At 34.5% G+C, this 18,101-nt stretch overlaps 3 protein-coding genes across 5 annotated transcripts; 2 read left to right on the forward strand and 1 right to left on the reverse strand.

Moving 5' to 3' along the window:
• The first annotated feature begins 1,071 nt into the window (after positions 1-1,071).
• LOC110601299 (FCS-Like Zinc finger 2) lies at positions 1,072-2,987 on the forward strand. Of its 2 annotated transcripts, none has more exons than XM_021738384.2 (2): positions 1,072-1,950; positions 2,561-2,987. In XM_021738384.2, the coding sequence occupies exons 1-2, from the start codon at positions 1,619-1,621 to the stop codon at positions 2,685-2,687; spliced, it is 459 nt and encodes a 152-aa protein (XP_021594076.1). In that variant the 5' UTR covers positions 1,072-1,618; the 3' UTR covers positions 2,688-2,987. The 2 variants fall into 2 exon arrangements, with proteins under 2 accessions (XP_021594076.1, XP_021594075.1); XM_021738383.2 differs by having other exon boundaries at positions 1,076-1,956.
• Positions 2,988-5,683: 2,696 nt separating this feature from the next.
• LOC110602469 (type IV inositol polyphosphate 5-phosphatase 7) lies at positions 5,684-11,176 on the reverse strand. The gene is made up of 13 exons (XM_021740004.2): positions 10,401-11,176; positions 10,189-10,273; positions 9,657-9,725; positions 9,469-9,553; positions 9,286-9,390; positions 8,486-9,185; positions 8,175-8,368; positions 7,728-7,836; positions 7,476-7,624; positions 7,079-7,332; positions 6,316-6,388; positions 6,035-6,229; positions 5,684-5,943 (listed from the first exon to the last, which is right to left on the reverse strand). The coding sequence occupies exons 1-10, from the start codon at positions 10,428-10,430 to the stop codon at positions 7,110-7,112; spliced, it is 1,749 nt and encodes a 582-aa protein (XP_021595696.1). The 5' UTR covers positions 10,431-11,176; the 3' UTR covers positions 5,684-5,943; positions 6,035-6,229; positions 6,316-6,388; positions 7,079-7,109.
• A 3,800-nt stretch (positions 11,177-14,976) lies between these two features.
• On the forward strand, positions 14,977-17,546 carry LOC110601101 (protein RDM1). 2 transcript variants are annotated; one of them, XM_021738114.2, is made up of 4 exons: positions 14,979-15,114; positions 15,306-15,393; positions 16,438-16,626; positions 16,923-17,546. In XM_021738114.2, the coding sequence occupies exons 3-4, from the start codon at positions 16,467-16,469 to the stop codon at positions 17,288-17,290; spliced, it is 528 nt and encodes a 175-aa protein (XP_021593806.1). In that variant the 5' UTR covers positions 14,979-15,114; positions 15,306-15,393; positions 16,438-16,466; the 3' UTR covers positions 17,291-17,546. The 2 variants fall into 2 exon arrangements, with proteins under 2 accessions (XP_021593807.1, XP_021593806.1); XM_021738115.2 differs by lacking the exon at positions 15,306-15,393 and having other exon boundaries at positions 14,977-15,114.
• The last annotated feature ends 555 nt before the right edge of the window (positions 17,547-18,101 follow it).

The raw sequence follows: 18,101 nt of genomic DNA on the forward strand, positions 1-18,101 counted from the left end.
CAACAAAACTGAAGTAGTTTTGAGCAGTTTTTGCATATCTGTAAAATAATAATATTTATAAAAAAAATTATAAATATTTAAAATAGGAATAGTGTTACCATAATTTAATATTTTTTAAATATTTAAATAGTTTTAAAAACATCATGAAAGCATTAAATAAAAAATAATAATATTTTAAAATTCCATCACCAATTTTAATTAATAAAAATAGTGTGAATATATTTAAGCTTTATTTAAACAAGAAAAAATATATGAAGATATATATTTCATTTATTTTATTTTATTATATCTTTGAGGTAAAAAAAAAAAAAACTTATGAGCAGAGATTGTATTAAGGCTTCATTTTACGGTATTTATTTATTATATATTTTACAATAAAAAGTCATTAATGAAAGAAGTTATAAAAAAAAATGAAAACCTTAGAATATCCATATTTTAAAAGAGTTAGCCGCATATTTTCAGTATATATATAGAAAGCTTGTTATGAATATGTGCTTTCTGTGGTCTCATCTAAATTTAAAGTTGGGAATTAAGACCCTGTGAGTGGTGAGAGAGAGAGGAGAGCAGACTCGGCATCCGTGTCTGTTAATAATGATACAGTCGATCGAGATATTGTAAATGAAATAGTAGATTATAACACCTTTATTTTTCATTTTCATTTTTTAAACTTTGTTTTGTAGATTGGATTTGGACTATTTATTTTATCATTTCTTTTAATAACTATATTTGTACTAGCATACTAGCCATGATAAAATGCATAATTTTTATATTGGAAAAAAATATAAATTTAAAGTAAGTTTATTTTATTAAAAAAATTCAATTCAAACAAGTTAAGTAAAAAAAAAATTGTACCATAAAAATATAATTATTTCTTAAAATATAAATAATGGATATATTCTACTACATCAAAAATTATTATCATTGTTACTATTATTCTGTTAAACGGAGAGAACGAAGCCATCTCCAATCGAGATTGCATCTTAATAGGCCGAATTTAAAGCCCATTAGCTGAATTGATTTATGGATCTAGCTACATCAGAACCACCACCAAACCAAGTCTCTCTTCTCCACCTTCACTGCCAGGGTCCGATCCAGCACCACTGCGACCCATAGACGCGGCTAGACCCGACCGCTCGTCCAGCACAGCAATTGTAGCGTTCCTAATGGCGGAACTAAAATCGCCGATGGATTGTGCCCTCCTTTCTTGTGTAGAAGCTCTGGTGGATCATCTTGTAAACCAAACATAATAAAGATTCTGACGTTGATTCAAATGCCACACTAAGATAACACAATCCCAAGATGCGAATCACGTCCTTTTAGGGATCCATATCCTATAATAACCTATTTAGTCGCCAACTAATCAAATCCAAACTAAATCAAACTTCCAAAGATCTCTCAAACCTCCCTAAACCCTCATCGTCATTAATATTCATCATCAATTACCCTAACCAAGAATTCTTTTCCCTTCCTCAACAATACTGTTTTAATTTCACTCCCCCAAGATTTAGTATACAAGACAAATCCTAAATGCTAGCTTTTAATTGTCTTCTCTTACCACATTAATCACAAAACCCTAATTAAAACCCAATTAATACTTAATCTATAACGTTCTTCATCAATGTCTTCCAAACGTTCTCGTGATGTTCGGTCGTCCAGTCAGGGAGAGATTGGGATTTTCAATCATATTCAGCCGATTGAATCTCCAGTATCTTTTTTGGAGAGGAAACGCCCTGCTCCCATCACTATCTCCAACTCTACGACGGTTAAAGACTCTTGGCCTCCACTATCGGCAGATAAGCAGCAGTGTCGCATGTTCACGTTTGGATCGCCTGCTACGGAGAAGAATGATGCACTGCCCAAGAACAAGAAGCCTGGTGAAGGGTTTGGAGAGTTTCTAAACGCTTGTTTCTTGTGCAAGAAGAAACTACAAGTTGGCCAGAATCTTTACATGTATGGGTGAGTCTTGATTTCTTTTCTTTCCCTATATATATATATATTTATATATATGCTTCTTTCTTCTCTGTTAGGAGGTGACAGTACCCGTATATAAGATCCAATAGCTTGATCTGCAATCAAGCAGAAATGGGAGAGGATAATCTAAGATCTATACGCCTAAAAACCTCAAATGGTAATCTATTACAGAATTGAAGAATATCTGCTAATTAATTATTTGACTAGCTGATCTATACCTTTTCTTCTCTCCATAGTTTTTCAAATTTTCAGTATCTGCTAGTTAAGAGATGTAGTTTTCTTGGCTGTTGCAATTTCCTTTTCGTCTTCTGGTTACTGGTTAATTCTTTAGTTTTTACACTCAGATTTGGCCTCTGGAGGTCATTTTACCCTTATATGATTTTTCCCTCTTACCCTGGAGGCTGGAAGTCCTCCAACTGATTATAATAGTTCTCTGCAATATATAAAAACCGTATCTTTATTCATTCATTTGATCATTTTGCCTTCAACGTGATGATTTTTATTTTATTTTATTTTTGTGGAGGGGAGATGACTTAATAGCACTGAGCTAAAGCCAATTAGTTCAATATTATTTCTTTGATTGCTGCAGTTACCTAGGTGCATTTTGCTCGCCCGAATGCAGAGAAGATCAGATGGACTTGGATGGGTTTGAGAAAGAAATTGCTAGAGAATCATCAACAAGGTTGAAAACAGCAGGAAAGCTCTTCATAAAATGATGTGTCCAAACTGGGTTTTCGCCGTTAATTAGTAGTTTTAAAGTAATGGAATGAAAGTCCATTTGTTAGTTGCAGAAGTGCATAGCTGTCAGGTTTTTGTGTCCAGCTTTCACTTTTGTTTAGCAAAAGAGCTCTGGGAATATAATTTTCCTAGTAGCTGACATGTAAATTTTTTCAATTTCCTTTTTACGTCACAGACAGATTCTTTTAGGCTCTTCGAGTGGGATTGTACTCAATTTCAAAATACCGCAGATGAATTTTCTTGTTCTTTTAATTTCAACATGGTATTTTAAGTTCTAATAATAACTTCTATAATATCCTTTGCTTGAAATTCTAAGGTTTTTCATTTTCATGTGCATAGTGATTGTATGCAGATGTCATTTTAAAAGAAAAGGAGATGCCTTTTGTCAAGAATCTACTGAAAACAAATAATATTCCTGCTGTTCGTTTGCTTGCCAAATATCATAAAGAAACTAGTTGACAGAGTGAGTTGTTACTGATTTAAGTAGCAGAGAAACAACGCCAATCCTTTGGCATGTTCTGTCTGCAAAGACAAACAGAAAGACTCGTGCTTTTGCCTTTAGTTCTCTATATTTAGCCAATGTTGCTTTCACCTTCCACTGATGAAAAGGGTACAGATGATGTAGACACCCCAACTTTTGTATGCAAATTTATCAGCCCTCAGGTTGTCTAATGCTCATATAGGGATTATTCTAATCATCAAAAACAAAACCATGGTCCAAAATTTGTGGTTAAGATGTGCAGATCTAGTTGGTTATCAGAATATTATATAAGTATTTTTGTTGTGATTTTACCATGTTTCAGTTTACAAAAAGAATTGTCCTTGTTTAACTGAAACAAAGAAACATGTTTAAAAGGCAAGAGATGAAAGTAGAAGTAGCATACATGATGACTTTCCAATTTGTCAGGTTTGTAACCTGTGTTTTACGCTTTTGAAGAACATTTATCACCATTACCTTGCAGATAAAGAAAAGAGAAGAATGCTCCCTTTTTCAGTAAACCACAAGCACAGACAGAGTAAGCATGGGACTGCAGATGTTTATCATAAACTTCAATACATTTTTATGTCCCTCCTGTTGCTTCTGCAATGAGTACAAGTTAAAGCATTTGTGCAGGACTAGCACATTCCATAGAGATGTCAATTCATTTTGCAGAGCCTGATTAAATCAATTTGGTAAGGCAGGAATCAGCTGAATTATGTGGTTATAAACCAAAATGTCATGTGAGAGGTAATCGATTATCCAACAAACTTACTTGAATTCTGCAACCAAAGGATTTGATTTTAGATAATACCAGACATCTAAAAGAAATTGGCAATATATATATATATATATATCACGTGCCAGGGAAAAGCAGAAAAGAGAGAGAGAGATAAAACAGAGGGCATATTCTTCATCAGTTGGTTCATGATAGAAACATGACTGGAACATGACAAAATATTACCCTCAAATGGGGACCATTTGCAATTGACCAGTGAAATAAGGGACCTGCCTGTAATGCAATAGATTCAATTGCCTCTTTTTACTATTTTTGTGAAACATTAATTAAGTTCCATAGTCGTTTCATTTTCTGAGGAATATCCTTGCTTTTTTCTTGTTGTATTCAAATGGGAAGATTGGATTTCTTTTTATTCATAACTATGAGAATGAAATTTGAAAATGATTGGTGACTATCTGATAAAACTCACAGTTGCCGCCCTGTAGTTGGAGACCTGTCTGTTTTTGTGAAGTGAAAGAAATCTATATCCTTGTTCTGGTGTTAATTTTGAGTTTACATATCTGAAACTTAATGAGCTGAGTCTTAAAAACTGATGATTAATTATTTTTCCTATAAAATTATGCTAAGAAAATTGGCTGAAATGATCAATCCAAGGCGTGGCTGAGATGATGACTTACAAAATCTGGATGATTCTGTCACATGACTGACTAAATCAACCAAATTTAGAACTTGCAATATCAGTTAATTAGGCTAATCACATGAAGCTAATAGAGCAGCAGATTTTATAGCTAAAACTCTGTTTAAAAACCAATGTTGTTGGTAATTGGCTGTTTGTTCCTCCTCTAGAATCAGAGGATATTTTGTACACTGGAGGCTAGTTTTGTTTAATGCATTATCAGCATTTCAAAAGAAAAATAAAAAATAAAAAAAGGCTAATCACATGAAGGTAACTAACTGTATAAAAATAATTTATTTTAAAAAATATTTCCCCATAAAATAATTTATTTTTTATTATTTAATTTTAATTTAAAAATAAAATTTATTAACAAATTTACATATAAAAATTTTAATAAAGATCTTTATATATGAAAAAAAAAATCATTCTCTTTAGAATGACTTACGTTTTTATTTAACTATGAAAATATTTTTCATACTAAATTTTTCAAATGTTCTAAATGCCAAAAAATACAAAAAATATTTTCCTAAGTTTGCCGTACTTTGACAGAAAATGTTCTTTCTCCAGTTACTTTCTATAATAGTTATTTCAATGACAGAGATTGCTCCATTATTTTCCATCTTGAAGAAAATAATATGCATTACTTTAAAAAATTCATCCAAGCAGACAGCAGTTCATTTGGAAGCTGCAAGGAGATTTCTACTTTTACAATATCGCTTTGAACATACAATATGAGATCTAAGTTCCACTCTTCTTTTCTTGTGGACTATATTTCAACAGCTGTCTGTGCACAATCTTTCAAATGCAATATGAGATCTGAGAGGCCTCTAGATAAGTCGATATTAGGAAAAAGATGGTGGAATAAACTCATGATCTAGATCAAAATCCAAAAGCATTCTTTAAATCATGGCTCTCAATAAGCCTGCCAAAGCTGTAAAACTGTCTTTTGCTTTTCTAGTTCGTTATTAACACTACAGCGAAAGAAGAAAAAGTAAAGCAGCAGTGAAGCTGTAGATTATCAATACAAACGCCTTTTTCAGTAAAATCATGATCATTGGCAACAACACAGGGCAAAGAGGCATTCTGGAATCTGTCATAAATTTCAATACTTCATATTTCTTCTTTCCATTTTTCTCACTTTAGTAATGAATGTCCATCAAATCTTTACTTGACTTCTCATTTAAATAAAACAAAAAGAAAAATACCCAAATGATTATATTGACCATCATCTCTCTTCTTCTTTCAATCATCAAAAAACCAAAAAGTTCCCTAAACTAAGAAAGAATTTAGTAACTTATTCCCTGGACACCCACTTGGCAGTTCCTGACAGTTACATTCATCCTGCAAAACATATAAATATGTTGTTCACTATGGCTCGGTTAAGCTTCAGTTAAAGAACAAAAGTGAAGACTAATTAATAAGAATACAGTACCTAATCATATCATTGAAGGACTGTGAAATACAGCAGCAAACTTTGCCAGAAAGTCGGGTGTTCATTAATTGGGTTAGTGAATCATGCACCAAACAGAAACTGGTTTGTTAGTGCTAACTACATTTGATTTTTGAAGTTACAATGATTTGATGATGTATGGAGTTGATTGACTGACCAAATTACAAAAATTTACACCTGAGAAGAAGAAAGTGGAGAGAAGTTAGAAAAAGAAACAAAAATGTACTGCAAAGCCCAAGAAAAGTTAAAGAGAGAACACCAACCTTTTTCGGTTAGTGGGCAACAGAATGCCTTTATCACCCTTCAAGGAAAATTTTTCTTCAAAGTGATTACCGCCTGCAATTGGGGACCAAATTAAACATTAGAATAGGAAGAAAGCAAAACATTATCTCAAGAACATTTACCAAGGGAAAGAGAATATCAATGAATCTTATGCAACATAACACTTTAATAATATGCCAAAAAAAATTCTATTTCTAGAGTTGCATTTTCATATAGGTTTATATAAATAAAATCCATGTGTCCAATTACCAAAAGCAGAAATATTAAGTTTCTAGTGAGATATTCCTTTGGCGTCACCTTAATGTTCTTATGGGCTATAATAAAGGACCATTAAAATGATGGACCCTTGCTTGCTAATTCATGTTTTGGTATTCCCCATCTATCAGAGAGGGAAAAGATGGTGAAAAGAGAAAAACATTTTACAGATGAAAAGGTCAATGGGAATTTCCCTGATGGATTATAGACTTGCAGAAAACCACTGGAATCTTCTGAAATGTTCTATTGACATGGTTATAGTGCATGTGAATCAATCAGTCATGGAAAATAGGAATGAATATGCCAATTATATGTTTGAATAATTCTTCTGTGAACTGTTCGAAGAAAAGAGGATGGGGGCACAGGCAAAGCATCTCCAGGCCTAACTAATTAGTCCATGGAAAAAATCTGTGTGTGGCTGCATGAAGGAGCAAGTTTTTACTACATTTGAGTGATAACATGCAAATATAACAGGAAGAGAGAGCATACCTAATGTGGGTCATAGCTATCTCCTTATCCATCAGAAAAAGTTTAGTTCTGTGTACCCATGTGAGTATGGCAAGAGCTCCTCTACCTCAATTCTGGAACTGGAGTAGCTCGTACTTTTCTTTAATTGGCCATGGCTAGACTCAACCTCTGCCCAAAATATGCCATAAACTGGCCTATGATCTGAGAACCTAGATTCCCCACGTACATAAGATAATTGTTGGATGCCTTCTCCATACCATAAAATTCTATCACACCTTCACATAAAATTAGCCAATCAGAAATACAAATTATTATAACTGTCTGACTCCTACATATAACACCATTTAATCACATCCTTCATTTTCTCTTTTTTAACTTCCATTGTTCATTCAAGATTCATAGTAGTAGATGCTCTTACCAAGCTGGAGTTCGACGCTTCTCCTTTGGGTGCATATCATCTCCTGCATATCTGTCTGAATTAGTTGAATATTTATATGTGGGTGGGAAATAAATCTTCCCTTCATTCCACCCTACAAAAACACGACCTCTTCTCTGCTCTATCCTCAACTGTAAAATGACCATCACCAGATCAGATGAAAGCAATATTTCTAACTAATAGAAAATGACATTCAAGGAAGGCGAAATGACGGGTGAAGTTACGTAAACATGCCTGGTCATTCTCCAACAATGCCCTCCAGTTTTGCATCTCAACTAGCGCCTTAGCAGATCGATAAGAAAGGGCAATGCGATAATTCAAATCCCCAAGCCAAATAACTCGGCTACATCAATGTACATCAAATTAGATAAAAGAAAAGAACAAAGGAATAGTGAAGATAAACAGAGGATTAACCATTAAAAGGGTGTTTAGAATTCTCATGCAGATCTTTGGAAAACAAATATATCATTACCAGTGGCCATAAAAAGCACAACATGGTCACTTCATATGCATGAATTAGATCAATTTTCATGTGAAGGGAGACCACTTCTTTTCCATGTCCTTTAGATCCCCATAATTTTCTCATTTATTTTATTATTGGCCACTTTTGCTGGTTGAATATTCTCAACTGAACTTTTGCTGGTTGCAAGTATTTAACAGTTGATAAGAAAAGAATCTTACTCGTGCTGAAGAATTGTTTCTGGGGACTTCTCATCAGCTGCACTGTTAACACGTGGAAATCTTGTCTTCTTCAGAATCTCCATCACATCCGCATTCCTTCTTAGCTCATCACCTTCCTTCTGTCCAGAGGTTAGGTGACTACAGATGAAACAAAAGGTTGTTTCATGCAAGGACATGCTGACGGAAATAGATCCCTGCAATACCGAGCAGAAGGAAAGGTATAATTCTCTTAGTTATCATTAGATCTGAATAACTTGGAGAGCCAACTAATAAAGAAAATGCTAGAACTAAATATTTCACTTGAAAGTTACCTTATTTCCAAGATAACCCATCAAGCCCCTGCCAACACAAGAAACTTTCATGTTGCGAACATGATCTCTCAATTCACTCCGGACCCATATTGTGAGGAATATGCCAACCATTTGCTTACTTGCCACTAAACAGTACCTTGAATACCCTGGCCTCCTATATCCATCTTCCATAGATGTAGACCCACTGCAGGAACCACCATATGACATTGGTGAGTACAATACAGTACTGGGTGAATCCCCTGGGCCATTATCATCATCTGATGAACCCCATCTTGAGTAATCACTAGGTCTGGAGTAGTCACTAGGTCTTGAATAATCACTAGGTCTGTGACCCCATCTATAACTGGGATCGTAGTCACTCGGTCTGTGACCAAATATAACTCGGTCACAAACACTGAATCGCCGATCAAGTCTTGGTTGTGGAATTGAAGGGTCATTGTCCATTCTCCAGCTGTGAGGTGTCTGGAATGATCGCCTATGAAAGAACGACGAGTTCTTCTGCCTAGATGATCCCTCAAAATCTGCATCCATTTCTACAATTGGTTCAGGAATTGGAGATGGCGTATAACACCCACCACTGCCACTAGTTCCTGGAAGATTGTTTAGAGTCTTTCTAATAAGGGCCAGCCATTTTTTGGCCGGGCCATTATCTTCTGCACCAAGAACATTACCGGCATTCAGAGGAACTATCTCTTGAAATCTGAAATGCAAAGGGAACAGACATTTTCCCATTATTGATCATCTATGAGCTAAAGAATTAAGCAACAAAATACGAGAAGATTATAGATGTGGAATCATACCCAAGAACATATATGTCCGCAGGAGGTGAGGCATGAAGCCAGTCATCGAGACTCAAATTACGTGGTGGGGATCTTCCTGCCACATTCCATGTAGCTACAAAAATGCTGCGCCATATTGCAAACAGAATTTCCATTAGTACCTATGAAAGATTTGGGGAAAAAAATAATTTTACGACGAAACACCTGTAGTTTTGCACGTCTATGATTCGAGGATGGTCAAGATTCATTCTTCCCAGCCGGACCTGCTCAGGATTCTTGCTAAATTTCTCTGCATCAAAGTCGGTGTAAATATTAGGAAAATATGCATGAAGGAACTTCAAACTTAAATTGGGGCATATCCTATGACGAAGTTCTCCAATTCGCTGCTGCACCTGTTTTACTTTTCTTGATAGTGCACGGCTCCCTTTCAGAGAAGCTAGTCCTGTATTCCACTTCAACGCCTGAAGAAAGAGAATCAACGCTAAGCGTCAATCTACTGAGACTCAAAAATATGAACATGGGAAACTAAATTAGTACTAAAAAATAAAGAAACAAAACAGCAAGAGAGATGGCATTCGCTAATTTGTTACAAGAGAAAATAAAATTGAGTAAAATAAAATAAGCCCATTGTTAAGAATATGTGGGGATCAAGAAACCAGATTTATGGAAAATCTTATTTTCTTTTACTGGTTGGATGCTTCATGCCTGCAGTTAACTCAGGCTAGCTCTACTACTTCGCAAAAAAGATAAGTGATTGATACTTGAGAATCACAAGATCATTGAGCACCAAGTTCAAAAGCATATTCCTCTTCTTTACTCTATTTTTTCAGCAACCAACCAGGCGTTCAGAAATCTTTAGGTGTATCACATAGAAATAAAATTTGAGCCTTTGATTCTAACAAATCCCAAAAGAAAAAGGCCAACCTCCACAAACATCATCTGCTTGGAAGTCCTCAGTTTTACTCTTGATATTGAACCACTTTCTGACCATTTTTTTGGACCATGAGAGCTTCAGCAAACAAAAAAGAAAACAAAACCCAATTAACACCATCCAAAAATATCACAATTGCTCAATTAAAAAAAAGGAAACAAATTCCATTGATTTACAGGCAAACAAAGTGAAAAGAAAAAAAAACCTTGCTTTTCTTGGAGTTCCCATCTCTCATTTTTCAGCACGACTTCATATAGCACTTCTTGCACTTTCCGCGACTCCCCAGTTTATGGGTTTTATCTAATAATCACCAAAAATTTTCAGAAACTTTAGGAGTAGAATCCCATATCAGAAATTCTCCTTCCCCAATTCCTGGTCTTTGCTACAACAAGTTCTGAAACGAGAAGAGGCCAATAAGCACAGCTCTTTGCTCTATATAGACTCAAGAAACCACCCAATGCAACCAAAACAACAACTCAACCAAGAGACCAATCAACAAATGGGTGTCTTGCTAACGACTGAAAACTCTTGAACCAACCAAAGAAAGCTCTAATAGACCAAAGGAACCAAACAGCCGACTGGTTTTCCCGATTTCCACTTCTAATGCTTATTATGCATACGAAACACTAGGAAGAGCAAAGAAGCAAAAACCCACAAACTATGAGTGTGCAATTAGTCAAGGGAGGCAAACACTTTAATGCGTGGAAGTGAGATGAGATTCCTGAAGTAGAACAAGACAATGTAGCAGACATGGAAAGAGAGAGAGAAAAAAGAAAAAAGGAAAGCAAGTTTTAGACGGAGAAAGCACAGAGACGGAAAGCTTATAAGCCTCTCTCTATCTCTCTATGATCCCCCTTCGAAACAAGGAGCCTTCATTCTCAGAGAACAGCAAAGTATCGAATTTGAACAGAATAAAGTGCAGCGAGAGAGGAGAGAGACACAAGACTCGGTCATAACTCTTTTTTTCCAAATTTCTTTTCAGGATTTTAAGTACCCTTCTTCAGATCTCAAGGCGGGCCCCGCATGCTGGAGCAAACGGGCAGGTCGTTTAGTACTGACACCTTCGCATAAAACGGCAAGGGTCAGATAAGGAAAGCCTGCCCGTGGTCAAGAAAATGCAGGAGATGAGGTCTAATGAGAGATGGTGAGTTGCGTAGCTATGCCCTTGCTCTTGGGCCTTGCCGTCAATTTCCACCCATTCTGGTCTTCCATCAAAGTGAAAAAGCAGTTAAAGAAGGAAAAAGATAAAGGGAATGTATAATAATACTGCTATATTTGTTTCTGTTTCCATCTGTCTCTTTCTCTTTCTCTTTATAATTTCCATGATTTTAATCTTTCTCTTTTGGGTTTTTGTGTTTCTTCTTTTCTTTGGTAAGGAATGTTTTGCACAAGGGTATTGTGTATTTGAGTATTGACAAAGGGATGCCTCTCCTGCATGGACTTTTGGGATTTTGTATTTGTTTAAGCCTTGCTCCTATATTTTGTTTATTATTTAACTCTGCTTTGTAGAGCATTTTGTAGAATTGATTGCATGTGTTGGCAAGGAATGTAGGGAATGTTGTTAACAAATTTGGATGTTCTTTTGGCTCAGCCTAAGAATTGTCCTAGAAAACAAGGGCACTTGTCCCAATTTTAAGGTCTATCTGCCCTGTTGTCCTTAAAGTCTAGCACTATTTTATGGCTCTTGGTTATGTGCGGTTTTGGGTTAGCGTTCTTTTTCAGTAATGAGGAGCTTCATTTTATAGGTGGCGGATCTTTGTTCTGCATAAATAGCATAAAAATGGTTGAGCTTAAATGAGAAAAAAGAAAGAAAAAGAGAGAGAGAGAGATGAGCTCCGCCGCCCGCCGCCAATGCTTCCTCCTTTATGGGTGGCTCCTCCTTAGAGACAGTCAACTCTAATGGCTCCTAAATTAAAAACCATTATAAAAATGTAAACCAAAGAAAGAAAATTAATTGAAATTATTATTGACTAGTCTTATCAATCCAAGTGGGGATGATCTTATATTCGGGTTGTTGCTTATCTCATGATTGTCCTTGATTAAAAGGAAATAAATTAAAAAATCTTGACGGCGGAGCCATTAGCAGTTGCGGTATTATAAGCCAGAAATTGGAACCTCCATATTGCAAATGGAAATACTTTTTATGATCACTAAACCACATCTAAGTATAGTTTTTGGTTGGCATTATTGCCATTTGGTCCCAATTAAAGGTCAGAGGCCCTATAAAGATGTTTTCAATTTCTATTTCATGAAAAAACAAAATATTTCATAAATTTCTATTTAAAATCAATTGGATTTATAAATAAATTTAACAATTATAAGGAGTGGACATTCCAAAACGTTCAAATCAAGGTAATCTAATCAGCAGGAAAGACGAAGATGTTGGGTTAATGTGGGTTTGCTTTTGTATGAAATTAAGAAAGACAAAGAGAAATGGGGTTTTTGATTCATCTAATGTGGGGCTTTAGAAATCATTTCAAGCAATAAGGTGCAAAAAAGTGAAGATTGAATAATACAAAGAAACTTGTAAAGTGGAGACTAGTCTTGTATCAAACCCCAAACACCCACTGGGCCCATCTTCACTTTTATTTATTTATTTTTTTTTTATTACCATTTGACAGGCTTGATGCAGCTGAATGGTACCAAGAGAAACCAATTGTTTCTGGATTCAATTAGGACATTATGAAAAAGTTGAGTTTGGATACTTAATTTCTTCATGCCTCATTGTAAGGAGAGGAAAAAAGAAGCCCATTTCTATGGATTCTGCTGAATGTTCCCTTTTTTTTTATACCGTTAGAGAAAGAAAAAGAAAAAAAAAATACCGGTTTTGAATTTTAAAACTATTTATTATTAATTACAACAAAAAATATTTATTTTTGGATCTATCAACTATATTAAATCTAATTGAATCTTTAATAATTTTTTGGGAGTTTTACAACAGTAAAAGAGAGAGAGAGAGTTGATTTTGTGTAAATGATGACAAAAACTCTATATATCTCCAAAATTTGACTGTTATTAATATTTTGAAAAAAAGTTGGAGTTTGAACTTTTGTGGAGAAATTAGAAGCTGCGAAATGATGGAGCGTTGGTTAACAATAAATTGAGGGCCTACATCTATCTATCTATCTATGAATGAATGAATGAAGGGTAAAGGATTGTCTATTTCTCGGAAACTTTGGTACCCCCATTTCCCATCAACTGCTATCTAATCTCAGGGAACACCACCTTCATCAATTCAACTCCCAAATCATGAATTTCCCTTCTTTTTTTTTTTATTTTTTTTTACCCTTTCTTTCTTAATTTCCATTTCAGTTTCTCCTAAAAAAGGAAAAAATTTTGAGAGAAGGGAAAATCCCAAGTCTAGCTAGTTGAAGCATGATGTGTGTTAATATTCAACGTTGGGCACCTCCTTTCTCATGCAATATGGACCATAGAGCGTTCCATGTCACTTTCAATATCGTGCCCATTTGCAATATAAAGATTTAAAAATATTTATTTAAACCGTATTTAATATATAAAATTTATATAGACTCCATCATATATTTATAATATATGTTAATGTAAATTTGATCTAAATAATAATTATATACAACATCCATGCACATATGCTATTTTATACATGTACACATATACATGACATATACGTGCATGCATGTATACGTGTATGTAAATTAATAATTATTCTTTAAAGATTTTTAATAAATCAATGTGAAAATAAAAATTTGAACATTTATTCAAGAAGTGTAATTGGGTCAGATAGATGATCGCTATTCTTCACCAACAACTATGTACAACTGTATATATAATTATTCAGTGGTCTAGACTTTGGGAGAATGTCTCTAATTAGGACTGTAGCTATAAATATGATCAACAAGGACACCAAGCAAAATCAACCATACCTATTGATTCCCACAAAAATTGCTTCATTTTCATTTGTATATACTTTCATTTTTATTTTGAATGATATAATTAATATTAATGGAGATGGGATAGGATTATTACAGCTGGTTCATACAGCACAAAGGGAACAATCAGAAAATGGGACATAAGAGACGTTCACCACTCACTTACATTGATATCTACTTGTGGTGGTTGATCCTGATTTATTTTTGTAAGGGCATGATATAACCTTTTATATTGGCTATCAAATCATCAAGGTTTTATTTTTTTTTTTGAGTTATTGTCCTCCATGAAGGTGTGCTGAAGCAAGCTTTCTCCTCCAGTTAGCATCTATTGACAACTGATTGATGAAACAGATTTTCAATGGTGGCCATCTCACTATACAGCATAGCCGACTTTTAAAGTTGCCGTGCATCCACATCAGCTGTCTGGGCCAGATGGTAGTTAATTGAGGCTTCTTTGTCATTCTCATGTCAATTTCACAATAATCAAGATCTTGATAATCTTATTTAACTTATCCTTAGGAAACTTTGATTAACTAGAAGATTAATGGTAGGAAAACTCAAACATAAATCTATCAAGCGTGTGAAATGTCTATGGGATCAAATCAAACCAGGTAATAGTAGAATTGATTTTGATATTAATTTTAAAAATAAAATATTAAATTTACAGATTTTAAAACACGAGTCTTTTAATATTTTAAAGTTTAATATTCATATATGTGGAGATTGGGCTTTAATAGATATTTGGTTATGTTTGCACAAGCAGGTTTTAAACGACAATCAATCGAGTATCGTTTTCTCGCGGCTTTGAGAGAAAGTAATCTAAAGGAGGCCCAATTCTGGAAATGGGCTTTGACCTTGGGTCAATCTCACGCCCACACGAACCATCAGTACAGTAAACTATTAATTTCAAGAAAACCTAAAATTTAGGCGCAATTTCTCGGTGCACCTCTTGGCTTGCGCTTTGCCCCGCCTTCAGTTCTTCTGTCTGTGCGTCTGCCTGCCAAGCTGTGGCCTGTACGTTCCTCTCTCTCTCTCTCTCTCTCTCTCTCTCTCTCTCTCTTCCAACTGGCAGATTGGATAATTGTCTCACAAAATTTGGCATGTCTAAATACTATGTAGGCTATAACACAGAAACATCATACCAGCTATATAGGAATTGGTTATTTCAGTTTTTTTTTTCCCTTTCCTTTTTACCAAATTTGCAGACGACGGGATTTCGTTTCAAGTAATTAGGTTGAAGAATTGCATTTAAGAAGTGAAATGATAAAGGTCGAATGATTTTATGGTGATAATGTAAGTGTCTTTATTCCTTCCCTTCTTCATTTGTTCCTTCAAACTAATCCTTTCCTGTTTGAGTTTTAAAGGACTAGTGTGCCAAATAGTTTACTAGTGTGCCATATAGTTTACATTCCATTCATTTGCATAGGAAAAGAATTCAAATAAATTTAATAGGAATGATTTTATCTTCTTTAAAATAATAATTTTTGAATTAAAAAATTAATTTTTTTCATTTTCAATGTGAATTTTGATTGAATGCGAAGTGAAATCATAAAGCTTGAATGATTGTACTGTGACATTTAAGTGTCTTTATTCATGCCCCTCTTCATTTGTTCCTTCAAATCAATCCTTTCATTTTGAGTTCCAAAGGACTAGCGTCCCAAATGGTTTAGGGATTTATTTTGTAAGAAGAAAGTCATATGCATTGAATCATATATGAGTTCATTTCTTTTAAAATAAATGTCTTTTTTTATTTAAATTCTTTGGAATTGATTAAAAAAACTGAATTGAATTCTGGTAAAAATCTTTTCAAAATTCTCTTTTATTTTCTTTCGTATGCACAACTTTTCAAGGAAAACAAAGTAGAAATTTGTTTGAAAGAGTAGGATTCTGTGAAGTGATTTTGTGCAAGATGAAAACAGAAAGGAAATGGCGGTCAAAAAAGTGCTTTTTTTTCATCAGCTCTCTACTATATATACACGATATAAGGAAGAAGAAATGCAAAACTCGTAACTATTTTTCCCGCCTATTGTAACAGCTATACAAACAATAAAACGCCCCTTATGACTTATTGTTTTAACCAACTATTCTTTTTAATATAAAACGCACCGTTTTACTAAAGAATGATGCGCACCATATTACTAATCTCTACAGATTTTTTACCATTAATAAGTGTTGGATAGCAATTCTTTTAAGAATGTCATCCGTTAGTATTAATACAGATGTTCTAACTCTTTTTCCCGTCATGTTATTTGCATTGTCATGATGTGATCAATGTCTTTTAACTTTACCATATGTATTTGATTGCTTGCTACCCGAACTTGTTTTGATGTGGAACAGGGAGTCTGCAGGGTTAAATTGTATGTTCCATGAAGAGAACAATGCCAGGGATTGAGCCGATTGATGTTATATCATCAGATGAATCTTCTTCCTTAGATGGAGATACGAAGATTAATGATGGAGCTGATGCGCAGCAACTGTCTCTTGATAGTACACTTGGTCAACCTATAAAGGAAATGACATTCGAGGGTATACTAGTAATTCCAATTTGGATTTGGATCCTTGTTGTGTCTTATTTTGGATAACACTGTTGTTTGTTCGTTCCCTGGGAAAGCAACTTGGTCAGTGGTCACAGTTTCTTTTAGTAGCTTTAAGGAATTTCTGATCTAGTTGAAAATGTTACAATGTTATGCTCTCTTTCTGGCGTTTCAGCATCTTATCAGTGAAGGGATGGGAACATCATACACTTCCATTTTATATTTGTTTGTGCCCAAATATTCCTCTAGTGCTTTTTAATCTCATAGCATATGTGCTTTACATTCCAGGTGGAGTGATCAGAAGAGCAGAAATGTATCAAGAATATATGAGGCAGCTCCCTATCCCAGCATGTCGTGGCTCTCTCATTCCATTTTCATCATGGGTGGGGTTAGGCCAATCAATTAAGCAATTATATGGCCAACCCTTGCATTACCTCACTAACGTTCTTCTAAGGCAGTGGGATCATCTGAGAATGGGCGGTGAGGATGAACAAAAGCCCTTGGATATCGTGATTCATCCTTCTAAGGCTGAAGCCACCATTTGGCTGGTTGAAGAAGTCCACAGGCGTACCTCATCTCCCCATCATGTAGCTAAACTCTGGCTGTTGGACCCAATGTACCGCCGTTTTATCGACTCCATTTTCCCACAACTTTGACGCAGTATTCCGATGCTCAACCCCCCTTCCCCCCTTCTCCGCAAAAGAAAAAAAGGTATGGGTTTGGAAATGTAGAATCAGTATCAGGAACAATTTGAAACTCTTTGATGGTTGGAAGTCTTGCTCAGATGGTTGTGGTTAATGTAGAAAAACATTGATGTTTTGGAATCAGGAGGTCATTGTATTTATAAGTTTAATTGACATGTTAAATTTGTGATTAATGATTTCTAATTAGAGTAGAATATCTATTTCTCAATGGGTGGTGGCTTTGGATTTCTTAAATTGAATGAGTTTCTTAATTAGATTATGATCGAAATAATTTAATATTTTAAATAGAAATATAATAAAGAAATTATTTGATTTTATCCAATTATAAATACTGATTTTTATTTATTGTAGTGAAGGGTTTTTTTTGTCTATTACAGTGCGAGATTTTTACTTAATTAGAATGGCTTTTGTCTTTTACCTAATGCAGTATAGTTCCATGAGCGAGAAACGTATTTCAGTCTAAAGTGAAGAAAGATTTTGCCAAAGAATTGATTACACATTGTGATGCATAATGTTATCAGTTATTATAAAAAGTTAATTGAATGTATTTAAATTAATAGATAGATCATTTTATGCGTTAAATGCATAAAGATGCAATCTGATATTGAAAGAATGAATGATAAAATTTTACTGTTTGCTTTTATTATTTGTGTATAATTATTAAAATACGGCTTAACTATAATATATATTCGAGACAACATGTACCTATAATATATATTTGATTATGCATTGTCATGTCAGCCTAAACAAAAGCTATTTCTTC

Source organism: Manihot esculenta, chromosome 15 (assembly GCF_001659605.2).
Source record: "Manihot esculenta cultivar AM560-2 chromosome 15, M.esculenta_v8, whole genome shotgun sequence".
In the NCBI taxonomy this organism is placed as follows: Eukaryota; Viridiplantae; Streptophyta; class Magnoliopsida; order Malpighiales; family Euphorbiaceae; genus Manihot; species Manihot esculenta.